Consider the following 13,714-nt stretch of genomic DNA (forward strand, 5'->3'; position numbering starts at 1 on the left):
GTAAACTCTGTCTCGCTCTCCTGCAGGCCCGGGGTGTTTCCTAGAAGCCAGTGGAGTAAAAAGAGATCGTGCTGCGTGATGTTGGAGGGGGACATGATCAAACTCGAACAAACACACAGGACAATCTCGCCTATTTTCTCTTGCACAGTGCACTACAATACTAGGAAATGCCCCCGATGCTGCCATTGCATCAGTTTCAGCGACAGAGATGCGCTGGGCCTGCCCTCGCTGTCCCTCTCCGCCCTGGTGTGGGTCTCGAGTGCCGCTTCTGAACACAGCTGTGTTTTTGGTACTACCCATGCATGCAGCTAGTTCAATGCCGGACTAATTTTAAAGCATGTGGGCCCTTGAGGTACAAGTTTCTGCATGTTTGTGTATCACTCTTGGCAAAAAGAATGGCGTCAGCAGTACAGCAAGGGTAATCCATGAGAGCGAGCCCTCTGTCCCAAAACGAGGACCCCACAAAGATCTGTACGCGGCCGCTTTGACCAGGTGTGTTGCTTTGCCTTGGGTGGTTTGGTATAGAATCAGTGCACGGGTCCCTTTGAGTGCTGATTATGCTAGTAGGTTAAGTCAATATTCAACAGTGTAAGATTTCCAGAACTGGGTCTGTTTTTGTCGAAACCTGTGTGCTGCAGTTATGCACTTGAGGCATAGCCTTATAAATCAGTGGACGAAAATGAAGGCCTTGAACTGGAAGGGAGGTAACATCCCACTTGAGGTGTTGGTCTGTATTTTTCTCCGCTGCCCTCGATGTTATGCCTTATGCGCTGAAGTGTACTGTTGGTAATCCTTAGTTAATAGTCACCACCCCGCGAAAACCTGTCCCAAGATGGTTTTGAACGTAGAACGATGCTGTAAACACGGCTGGAGAAAAAGACAATTTTATTTTTCTGATTGCGTTTCTTGATTTGTTTTACAGTTGTGTAGTGTGAACACGGTTCATTTGGGGGTCAGAACGTTTTTCTTAGCATTTTTTTAGCAGATGTAAAATAGTAGCAAAGTCAAATAGACAAATTGAAGTTATTTCAAGGTAACAATATCGTAAACAAAAAGAACAAAAGATGCTAAAAAATGTAATTGAAGGAGGGACATAGGAGTATTCCCAGAGGGATCACTGAAATAATATCGAGGGACAAAATATCGACTTGCCAAAATATCGTGGACAAAATATCGACAGTCAAAATATCGAGTTTGTATCTACAAACAGGTAAGTACAAAAATATCGAGTACAAAATATCGTTAACAAAAATATAGATGTAAAAAATATCGACTTTATTAAAAACAGTGTTAAATTAAATTAATATTAAATTTTAATTACTAAAATATACTTAAAACGACTTAAATTAAATTATAATAATTAAATAATAAATGAAAATAATAAAAATAATTTTTTTACATCTTATTTGTTGACCCTGAACCCTAAAAATACCCCTTTACCCAAAAACCCAAAACTGACCCTGAACCCTAAAAATACCCCTTTACCCAAAAACCCAAAACTGACCCTGAACCCTAAAAATACCCCTTTACCCAAAAACTGAAAACTGACCCTGAACCCTAAAAATGCCCCTTTACCCAAAAACTGAAAACTGACCCTGAACCCTAAAAATACCCCTTTACCCAAAAACTGAAAACTGACCCTGAACCCTAAAAATACCCCTTTACCCATGAACTGAAAACTGACCCTGAACCCTAAAAATACCCCTTTACCCATGAACTGAAAACTGACCCTGAACCCTAAAAATACCCCTTTACCCATGAACTGAAAACTGACCCTGAACCCTAAAAATACCCCTTTACCCATGAACTGAAAACTGACCCTGAACCCTAAAAATACCCCTTTACCCATGAACTGAAAACTGACCCTGAACCCTAAAAATGCTCCTTTACCCAAAATTTATCAATATTATTTAATTACCAATTAATTATTAATTAACAATAACAATAAAGTAAATATATTAGAACATTAGCTGTAATTATTTTAATAATTAATATTATTTTTTCAAAATTAATTACTTAAAAATAACACAAAATTATATATATTAAAAATGTACTCTAATTAATGTAATTAACTAATTACAATTAATTAATTAACAATTATTTACTAATACAAAATATATTCAAAATTATATTAATTCATTAACTAATTAATATTAATTAATTATCAATTAATTATTAATTAAAAATATTAACAAACATATATTAATTAATTAATTATTATTAAATTACTTCCCACCCTATTCCCCTATAAACCCACAACCCGCTACAGAATTACATTACGCAATTATTATAAAAACAAAATTCATGTAATAAAATATTTTATAACATTAATACACACTATTCACACATATTATTACATAAAAATACACTATAAAATATTATATATTATTAAAAAATCGATATTTTTGCTATCTATATTTTATACAGTCGATATTACTTCACTTACCTGAAAAACGATATTTTTGTAGTCGATATTATGTCCAGTCGATATTTTGTCCAGTCTATATTTAAAACTCGATATTATGTCCAGTCGATATTTTGGAGTCGATATTTTGTCTCTATACCTTCCCAGAGAAATGGTATAGTACACAAATATAAATTGTATGTATATTATAAAAAGAATAAATGAAACAAACCTCACTTTTTAAAATAAAGGCTAAAATAACTTATTGCTCCATCTTAAGGAAGGAAGAGATAGCAAATTTCTGATTTCTCATCTTAATAGCTTGATATTGTCGAATGAAGGTAAAAAGAAATTCTCTTGTGAACTTCCATAATTCTCGCAAATACTGTATTTGCTACTACACTAAACAGAGTTTTCTGCGTGTGGCTATTTACGTTAAAATATTGACTTTTAATTTGTTTTGAGAAAAAATAAAAGCTTGCTACCATCCTTTCTGTTTTAAAATCACACAGAAAACTGTTTTTAAAGTTAACTCGTGAGAACATGGCACATATGTTTCCAGCACCAATTGGAATTCTCAAAAAAATATTGGCAGTTTGTAGGGGATTTTTTTTTACTTTGGAATTAGGTGCAGGCCAGTCTCCGCCTCCTCTATCTACACTTTGTATAGTTAAATGATGTGTTTTTAAATCATATTATTATAAACCCTGGTGGTGAATCTACTGTATTTAGATGGATCTAGAGGTAAGGTCTACACTACAAAATAGTAGTCACTTTTTCAGGCTGGTGCTCAAACCTAGAGGATAGTAAGTACTTTCTAATCTAATTATTAGCAAATACCTTGCCAAATCCTCCTGTAGCTGGTAGGGAGGGTTTTGTGTCTTATTTACAAGGGCATTGGAAGTCTTTGAAGGGAGACGTACTTTAGGATATGTCTGCCACTTCCCAGGATTAAAGATGTGATGGCCATGTTCAAAACTGAGCTACAGGGACGAGAAAGTAGTTGAGCACCAGAGAACATGTGAAAAGGAAAGAGAGAGGAATAAGGAAAGAAAAACATGGGAGAAGGGTAATGGGGACACCAATAAATATTGGGAGACAAGAAAGAGAATTTAAGCAGAAAGTAATGTGACATAGAATCTTTGAAATCTTGGGATATGAGCATTGGCAAAGCCAATAGGCTTGGCTTATGAATGAAAGTGCCTATTGTGTTACTGATGGGTTTAGACAGTTGACATGTCCTCATATATGCACTCTGCCACTCATATTTGAACTCATGCATTCATTCAACCATCCACCGACTCATTATTGCATTCTCCCTCTGTTATAGCCGTGATAAAACACATACGCTCCTCAAGATATAAAAGATAAATTAAAAAGGATACAGGCAGAAAAATGAAAACATGCTGCTTTCTAAACCCAGCAGGCATATGCTTACAATAACAAAACTAAATATACCAACAGTTGTCCATCTTGCAAAGGTAATGAACATATCCTATCATTTTTTAAAGCTCTGGCATGGCCACAGACAGAAGAAGGTTGACAGAAAGGCCCTCTGCATCTATAGCTTTTTACATTGATAGATTTTTGTATTCGATTTTTTTTATTACAATATATTGGCAGACAGCTAAGCCAGGCAGGTCTTCCGGAGACATTCTAACAAGAAATATTACAGTGGAAATGTTCGACCCCTAGGGTTGTCAGGGGGGCAAACAACACCAAAATCATTCCTCTATCAAGATAATCTGTGAGATTTTATATGACAAAATAGCCATCTTTAGGCTTTATTACAGAGTATTAACATTGCATCATGAAATTCCTATTGGGTGTAACGTATGCCTTACACAATCAATATGTCAGACTTACCGCTCGAAGCTAGGGCTGATTGCGAGTCTAACAATATGTGTGAATTATGAGTGCACAAACCATAGATTGCTTAAAAACAACAAGAAAATGGTGCCTTCTTAAAACACTGCTGGCATAGTACCTTCGACAAAACACATAACATTTCAGAGCCAACTGGATTAGGTCTTTTTTTTGGGGGGGGGGGGGGTGGATGCAGAGCAAATTTTTTGTAAGGGCGAAAGGCTTCCTATCTTGGATCTCACTGGACATGCTCCTTGTTGTTTTTGAAGCCCACTGGGGTATTAGAACAGTGCCTCCTCACCAGTCTAAGGGAGACAGGCAGCTAGCTGGGGGCAGCTATGACTAGTGAGTGGAACAGGGGGGCTTATTTACAAGCCCCTTGCTCGACCAGTGCGTCACTTTTAATATGGAAAAAAGTGGCAGACTGGCGGCGCAAGGGGCTTGTAAATAAAATAAGCCCCAGGGTTTTTACTGGTATCCTTGGTATCTTCAGGAGAGGAGGCAATTGACATCCACTCTGTAAAATATGCTAGACTCTCCCGTAACTAGTCACTTCCCCTTAACTAGTTTCGTTCAGTACCATGTATGTATGCTTTATTTGTAACAAGTACCTTCTTCTAACTCACGCTGTATTCTTATGTGGTGTTAGCCGGTGAGTGCAGTATAAGTTGGAGTTTATCTCCAGGTTGCCTTCTGATTTTGTCTCCCCCCACACAGAGTCCCTCTACAGTGCCCTGACACCCATCTTGGAGAATCCACACTCATCCCTAGCAAGACGTGAGTCCTTCCAGAGGACACAGTACCTAAACCTGCTTATGCTTGTTACAGACTTGTCTGTAGCTCTGCAGAACTTTGATCAACTGATGGTTGATTTAACTGTTATGTCTTCCCTTAAACTCACGTTATGTGGCCTGGCCATCTTTGGTCGTGCAATGACAACCCCATCAAAAACCCATCAAATTATGTATAGGATAGGATGTGTGCATTGTTATGTTACGTGAATTTGTAGAGCGTGGCTAATCACCTGATTGAAGTATCACAAGCCCAGGGATGTCTCTGAGTCCTACCTCGACATATATGTGAGGTATTAACGTGAAGGAGATGGGGAAGTAAGAGTTAAGAAGGATTTGTTTGAGTTCTCATTTTTAGAAGCTGCAAGACAGAGTTTAGTCCAGAATGTAGGTGGGATAGAATTCCAGACTCTATGTGCACAGCTTGAGAAGGTCTATATCGAGTTTTAGTTTTTTGAAGACCGCTGTGTCAAGAAGCAAAGTGTCAGAGCTGGTGAGCTGTAGAGAGTCCTCTTCCCCTGCAGTTCAGATTTTTGGATCAGGAACATACTGCCATTATTGGCTGCTACAACACAATTACTACCCTGCTGGTGCTTTCCCCTACCAAGAAATGGCAGTGAAGTAGGAAATGCCACCAGTCAGAAACACTCCTTGGTGCTGCACACGATTCCTACAGATAGTTGGAAAAATGGTGGTTGAGGTTTGTGTTTCACATTACCACATTCTTCAGGGAGCTTAGTCAAGAACCTGGATGGCTTGCAGGGCACAGTCAATCAGCAGATTGTAACGTGCTCAGTCTTTGGCCAGGCAGGTTGGAAGTGCAGTGCACCAGAGGTGAGGCCGTATCAGGAGAGACCTCAGTGGTAGTTCTACAGGAGTAGTACTCTTTAACATAATCTTACATGCCTCTGTTAGCCAGTCCAGAAATGTCCAACTCCCAAATAGTAAACACACTGTCCTTTCTGTTTGTGCTAATTGTGTTGAATACTCCCACAGTGTTCCCATTTATTCCACTTTTAGATGTTTTGAGGACAATTCCCAAACTTGTGTTATAGTGCCTAAAGAAATTCAACAGGAGCACTTTATACTTTATGCACTCCAAATGCATTTGTGAATAGGCCTCCTAACGTCTGTCTAGCCAGTCCTCTTTCTGTGCTAAGTTGGTGTTGGCAAACCTTTGCCCAAGGGATACAATGACTTCTCTCCGAGTGTGCATGTGCCGGTTATATGTCCATGCAGGTGGGCAAGTCGTAGGCATCTTGCATAGGCCTACATGGTCTCTGTCTTGCTCTACTATCTTGAGTAGACATTATGCTTCTGTAAGTCATTACCAAACATGGGACGTCAATTTACAAACGTTACTAAGGATTCTGTATGGTCCTGTTATGTGCCATCTGTGTCCACTGGCGGACTCGGAGCGGAGGAGGTCCATGCGGTAAGTCGTGAGGGGGTGACACCACGAGTTACCCGCACCGGGTGACACCAACCCTAGTGACGCCACTGGATAAATGAACCAATGTAGGACTGCTATGAATTAATTACTAGGGTACTAGTACAATTTTCGAAATCTGTCTTGTGGATATTGTTTTGTAATTCGTCAAATGTGTTGTGTAAAAAGAATGTATTTATTTGTATGTAAAGAATCAACTTTTATATGTATGGCAATGCATAAACCTCGGACAAATGTTTGTAAGGCGGTGAGGAAAAGATCCACAGTAAGTGTGTTGCCCCAGAGGGCTGCACCACTTGATTACCTACAGGTGCCCTTGATTAACTGGTAAGAGAATGGTGGTCAATCACTTAGACTATCAGTACGCATTTGAGTCCCCATTACATAAATGTTCATTATTCCAAAAGGTCAATTATCATGCCGATATTTTTTTAATCGTCGTTTCAAGGAAAATATGTGTTTGAAGAGGAATTGTATTTGGGTTGTTGTCACGTTCATTTATAATGTGTTTTGGCAGGCTTGAATTCTGCTTAAAAATTCGGATACTGAAAATAATGTTGTTTCCTCCTGAAAAACCCGGAATCTGGTCCCCAGGGCAGAGGGAGCCGGGGTGTGGGCGTGCTGTGTCTGTTCGGAGGCGGCGGGGCCCCCCACACCCCGAGTGGCTCGGATCCGCCTGGCCCCCCTCAGCTCTTTGGGCTACCACGTGATGGCGGCCGGTGTGTTAGTTACAACAAACCAAAGTGGGAATAACGCGGCGCCCTCGGTCCCCACACTCCCCCTGCGGCCACAGTCCACACCCCCGCACTCTTCTGCACCCGCCCACGGGGCCCCCTCCCCCGGGGAGACCCTCCCCGGCCCGACAAACCGCCCTCAACAGGCCGCCCCCCTCCTCAGCGGCCCCGCGAGCCTGGGGTGCTCGCCTTAAAACCCCCCTTTGGGGAGCTTCCCGAACACCCCGGTGGGCGAGAGGGGGGTCGTTGTGTCGGGCTCCGCCCGCAGCACGGACCCCACCCGCTGGGGCGGCCGCAGGGGGCGCTGTGGCGGGGGCAGAGCCGTTAGAAGGGGGTCGAAGAAACACAAGTGAAGGCGGCGCGCGCGTGGCGTTTGCGAATGTTGATGTTCTCAACGCGGTCCGCCGGCCGTCTATAAAAGGAGCGGCGACGGGGGCGGAGCTCAGTCTGAGGGAAGTGGCCGAGCGGGAAACAACGGCTCAAGGACGGGAGGTGGCCTGACAGAGAGTTCAGTCAACACTGACAGGAATTCTCCACAGATTTTCATCCTACACCGTTCCTGACGAGGTAGGGATGGACCGGGACTCCGACGACGACCTTTCGGCTTCATCATCTTCCGAAGACTCCGACATGTCTGAGGACGAGAAGCCGAAGCAGAGCCACAAGGCGCCGGCCTCCTCCGCCGCTCCTCCCAAGAAGAAGAAAAAGAGCAAGAAGAGCCAGCCGGGCCGCTACAGCCAGCTGGTGATCGACACCATCCGCCGGCTGGGCGAGCGCAACGGCTCCTCGCTGGCCCGGGTGTTCAACGAGGCCAAGAAGGTGCCCTGGTTCGACCAGCAGAACGGCCGCACCTACCTGCGCTACTCCATCAAGGCGCTGGTGCAGAACGACACCTTGCTGCAGGTCAAGGGCACGGGGGCCAACGGCTCCTTCAAGCTCAACCGCAGGAAGCTGGAGGGCATCGCGGAGCCGGCAGCCGCCAAGCCCCCGCCGTCGGGCAGCCCGAAGAAGAGTCACAAGAAGAAGGTCCCCTCGGCCGACGAGCCCAAAAAGAGCCACAAGAAGCGCCTGCCCGACCCCTCCTCCTCCTCCCCTCCGCACAAGAAGAGCCACAAAAAGAAGTCTAGCAAGAAGGACAAGTCTGCCAAGCTTGGCCTGCTCAAGATGCCAAAGTCCAAGGTCTGAGGCGGCCCGGTCTACATGGACATCCCCGTATGATGTCATGACTCCTATATGATCGCCCATCCCCCGGGCTCGGCATGCGAAGCCTGCTTCCGCCCACTTTTTTGTTTGTTTTAAAAACATTCGTTTACTGCAACGGTTTAAATTACTATTGACAATTAAATGTGCACTGAAGTGTTGCCAGCTCCTCGGCAATAGATCGACTGGGCTCTGCCCGTGCCACGGTCCAGCTTTTTAAGAACCAGTGCCGCCCCTCCCATTGGTTGTCATCTCCGTGGGGGCGTGGCGCAGTGGCCTTCGCCCCCTGCAATTGGCCGTGCGGGGAAAAACCTGACTCGGAGCCTGGATCCCGCGCGTAGCGTCCGTTTCCATGGCAACAAGCCCGCGCGACTATCCGGTGCCTGTTATGAGAACAGTGTGTTTGTGCCTGTTATGAGAACAGCGTTTGTGCCTGTGATCAGTGTGCTTTTTATTTGGTGTACGAATTTTACATTCCGAGACATCCAAGATGTCAATGTTACAAGCCTGAATTAAAAAAAAAAGTGAAATCAGCCGTGTTCTGTGCTTAACAAAATGGCGCGATTGACTTGATTACACTGCGTGTACTTTTATGCGTAGTATCATAGCTGGGTCCAGTTCATGGCTTAATTTGTACAGGTGACCGTGTACTAACCGCCGAAATCCACATCTGGTTTACAATTCAAAATTATCTATGCAAGCTTCGCGTTTTGGTTTCAGAGATCACGTTTGGATAGTATTTTGTGAACCTCTACTGCTCGTCCGTCTCCTCGATCCATTTCCCTTTCAATTTCAAAATGTCAACGACTGTTTTATGTTTCCATATTACAGTATCTTTCTACTTCCAGTACAGCCTCTGCAGTTGCAACCAGATGGCATTCTTAAATATTTTCGTAAATGTTCACCGCACGTTGTTATTGCTGTTTGACAGTTCAGTTTTTTTTTTTAATCTTCATTTACACCCATGCGAAGTGCTACTTGTATAGAGTAGCAAACGTGAACAGCTAAGAGGCAGGGTTAGAAGGCACCCAGTGGCTGTTTATTAGACTTTAATTCTAATCCAAAGGAATTAGCTTCGAAGTAGCTGTCCATGCTTTAAGTGGGGTAGATCCTGCAGGGACTCAGATGCTCGAGTAGTTAAAAATGACTTTGAATCGAATCACTATTGTTTTAATGCGGCCTGTGACGTGAATTTGGTGAACAGAGTAGTCTCTAGGTGAGTTCTGGTAGAATGTTTGAGGGAGACCGAAGGCAGTGCTTGTTTCTCACAGTTCCTCTTGGTGGATCATGGAGTCGTTCAGGCTACATGAAGACCCAGTCCTTGGTCCATGGAGAACTCGCAATGATTTTCACTTATGTGACATTTGTAATTGTGTTTCTATGGCAACGTTTGTGAGAGGTATAAAGATGTTCAAATATTGGTAGCGCCAAAGTAAAAGAAAAAGCAGAGGGAATGGGCCGGTTGTTAAGTGAAGTAGATAAACAGATGTATCTGAAGGAGGGCAGAGTGAAAAGACATTTGCTGAGGAGACAAGATGCAGCCTTCTACTCGGTGGTGGTTGCCACCGAGTAGCACAGGTGAGGCGGGGGAGATTGAAAAATAAACGAAAATGCGACTTAACTTGCTGCTTGACCACTGCCTTGTCTCTGAGGCAGGAAGCAGAGGCGCCTCTGAGCCAATCACATCGCTGAAATGCAGCCTTGTGACAACGACAAGGAGCCTGTGCATGTTACGCAGCCTGGTGGGGAACTTGCAAAGTGCGCCAGACTGTTGGGCTCGCCAAACCTTTCTGCTCACTCAAGTGACCCCAATTCCTACCCTGCTGGATGTGGCGACAGCCGTGCCCTGCAAATCTGCATGACCAAGTGAAAATTAAAATAATGTAGTTTTATTTTTCCTCTTTCCGCTGCATAAAATACAGTGGGGGCGGTGGCGCTCCTCCACTTAGTATGGGCTTGCTAGGAACAACAATGGATGCTTGTTGTGGATAACTTGTGTTGGTGCTACTTCAGTTGTATTAAAAAAGTGGGTGCGGCCAAATAAACGTAACAATCTGTTCCAGGAGGCATGGCCTATGTAAATAAGCTGTGGCATAACATCTGTAAACTACATTTATTTGCTCCACATAGCATTCACCTGATCATCATTTAGGTATTCCTGTTTTTTTCTATTACATTCAGGTGTATGGCATAGGACATACTCTTAAAAGAATCCAGATCTGTTGTATTTGACAGTGCTTATTAGCAATGTCTCATCACTCCTGGTCTTTCCTATGGACTATTTTCTGCTGCACCCACACATGTGGGTTGTGGTGTTATGGCAGGAGGTGTAAGGAAGTGGGCGGAGGGCAGGGGGTTGATGGGCTGCTAACAATTATGCTGAGGTACATTAAGTGATGATTACATAGTCTTTAACAAGACTACTGGCTGTCCGGGCCATTATTTTAACATACAAACTTGAATGAGGCCACATCCAGTGAACGCATGGTGCAGAAGTTGAAGAAATGGTCTTCCACTCCAGATCGTCTTTCTCCAGGGTCCCCACCAAAATGCAAAAAAGGGCTAGAGAGTTTGCACAAGGAAGGGAGATGCAGAGTATTTTTCAAGACTTTTTTTTCTTCAAAAGCAGAAGGCAGGCCATAGTGGGAAACATAGCTTTGTAACCTTTGAGGAGCACCCATGTAAATGTACATTATCAGAGTTAAAAGTGCCCTGCTAGTCTGAAATGTGGTGCCAGAAGATAATGAGGACATATATAAATGTGTTCAGATCTGCATCTGTGGGATACGGCTAAGACACAGGTATAAATGCTGGAGTTGAACCAATGGGGTCCAACCACAGATTGTTTTCCAGTGGAAGGGGGGACTTGAAACTGAAACAAGTAGGTAGAAGCAACAAAGGCTGCGTTAGCGATACACTTGGCTGATCCATAAGCTTTAAAATAGGGGGTTCCATCTAAGGTCGAGACGCCCAGTCCAAACAAGATTTTGAAAATAACCACCAATTTAGGAAATATATTCCATTTTTGTTCATTGTATATCCGTGTGTTTCCTCATCATGTGGCAGAGGTCCAGCCCTCCTGTACTGAGATATCAATACCATCTGGGTCATAACTTCACTAAAGGGCATATTTATGGAGGTTTTGCTTCGCCCTTGCCCGATGCACAGGGGGCCAAGGGCGATGCAAAGCCTAAGTCAGATTTGTCAAGCCACGTACTGTCACCTTGCGTGGCCCTGCATAGCTCAATAAACACAAAGGAACGTATCGCAAATCTCTGTGTTGCACTACTCTGCACTGGGAAGGCATTCCTTGGGTGTTTCCATTCACCCATCTATGGATTTTGGCTTATTCCCAGATTAACTAACACTGACAAACCTGAGAATGGGTCAAAATTCTACGGCTCCCCAGAGGAAGTGTACTGAGGAGAAATCGTTATTTCTCCTCGTTACTTCATAGAAACAGGAAAATGCCTCTCAGATTGTTTTTGTTCCGGACGGTGTTCCTTCTTTGCAAAACAATCCTGCTTTCATTGCAGGCACCCTTGCACCATGGTACATGGGTGCTTGCTTTGGAGCCAGGCAGCGAAAAAGGCACCAGAACAAGGGAAGGACAGGTATGTGTTGTATTATGTTAAATATGGTGCATTTTCGCCCTTTCAAGCTGCACTTGCTGTTCTGTGTGAAAGCTATATAAATATGCCCTAAAAAGTTTAGGAGTCGCTAAGTAAAAAAGCAGGAATATTGGGTTAATTTACTACAAACTTAAAAAAATTACTTTTTCTGTTCACAAAACCCATGTAATATGAACATAAAATAATCTGCTGAGCTTGCCTTCCCAGCGATGTATTGTTTCTAAATGAAACTAGACCAGCATCACTGCCTACTTCAGGAAACGCATCACCTCTTTGTCATTCCAGCTTGCATTGTTTCTAAATGAAACTAGACCAGCATCACTGCCTACTTCAGGAAACGCATCACCTCTTTGTCATTCCAGCTTGCAATGAAAGCAATACAAGCATTGGCAAAGCCAATAGGTCTCACCTTTATAAGACGAGAGCAGAGCTGTTTGCTTTGCTAATGTTTGTCTATAAAATATTCTCTAAAAAAAATGAGTAAAAGAAGAAAACATTTCAAAATACTGGACTAAAGCATCCATGTTATGGTATCACAGAATTGTTCAGTAAATTCAGTGGGGTTTATTTACAAGCCCCTTGCGCTGCCGGTACATCACTTTTTCCCAAGTTAAAAGTGGCGCATCGGCGGCGAAAGGAGCTTGTAAATAGGCCCCAATGTTTTCAATCTTTATAAATGGAATGTTTTAGTTTTCAAATACTTTTCACTCCGGAACCTCTGAATAGGAATTAACAAGACTAAGACAGTGCCAAAAAGAAAGGGAAATGCTTGCCAACAGCTAATTTACTTTCCACAGGATTCAGACATTTGATCATCTGTAGTAGCCTTGTGAGCAGATTTATGGGTCCCCAGGAGTGGTGTCATGGTTACTTCTTCCTCCAATGTCAGCTGAGTGCAGCACACACTCCTTCCTCCCCCCCCCCCCATGGCATTAAAGCTTTGTGTGCCAAAGCTTGTTTATCTGTGCAGTGTGTTAAAAGCAAGAGATGTGACAAAAACAACAAATATGCCCCAGCAAACAAACTGGGCAGTATGAGCAATTGGCACAGGCTCGCACCCGGAGAGTCAAATCAATTAACTTTATTCTGTGTGTATGAAACAACCACAAAAGTATATATAAAAACACATTAAGTTACATATGATTAAAATCAGATAAAAACACGTTGAATGGCACTTGTTAAACAACATGGGGTCAAAGTTAATCACGACATAAGAACACATACAATGTCCATTAAAAAAAGCAATACAGTTTCGTCAAATCATCAAGGGCTCGGCGCTATATTGGAACAATTATATTTTACGTATGTGCATTTATAATAAAGAGCGCCACATGGAGACACCCTGGTATCAGCAGTACCATTTTACTGCAGCAATACGCTATCCATTGCCATATGCAAGCAGGGGTGGTTTTAAGTAATAACTTCTAAACCCAGAATAAAAGTCACAAAACAACATAAAGTGCACAGTGCTCTGGTTACTCTGTACATCGCATGGGCAAGAGAACCCGTCTGAAGGACAGGTTTTTATTGTGGGAAAGGGCGGCTAAATGATGGACAATTCCCAATCTGACTAGGACAAAACAGTGCATAAGATTGGGGATCTAAGGTAGATATTCCTGACAACCAGCTGCTGAGGT

At 43.0% G+C, this 13,714-nt stretch overlaps 1 protein-coding gene across 1 annotated transcript; it reads left to right on the plus strand.

Annotated features, from left to right (window-relative positions):
- The first annotated feature begins 7,693 nt into the window (after positions 1–7,693).
- LOC147693053 (uncharacterized) lies at positions 7,694–10,341 on the plus strand. Its single transcript, XM_086939302.1, has one exon. The coding sequence runs from the start codon at positions 7,819–7,821 to the stop codon at positions 8,428–8,430; it is 612 nt and encodes a 203-aa protein (XP_086795428.1). The 5' UTR covers positions 7,694–7,818; the 3' UTR covers positions 8,431–10,341.
- The last annotated feature ends 3,373 nt before the right edge of the window (positions 10,342–13,714 follow it).

The sequence above is a fragment of the Lissotriton vulgaris genome, chromosome 9 (assembly GCF_964263255.1).
Source record: "Lissotriton vulgaris chromosome 9, aLisVul1.2, whole genome shotgun sequence".
Taxonomy (NCBI): Eukaryota; Metazoa; Chordata; class Amphibia; order Caudata; family Salamandridae; genus Lissotriton; species Lissotriton vulgaris.

Coding starts and splice junctions, on each gene's coding strand:
- LOC147693053 (XM_086939302.1), top strand. CDS start 7,819: ATGGACCGGGACTCCGACGACGACCTTTCGGCTTCATCATCTTCCGAA.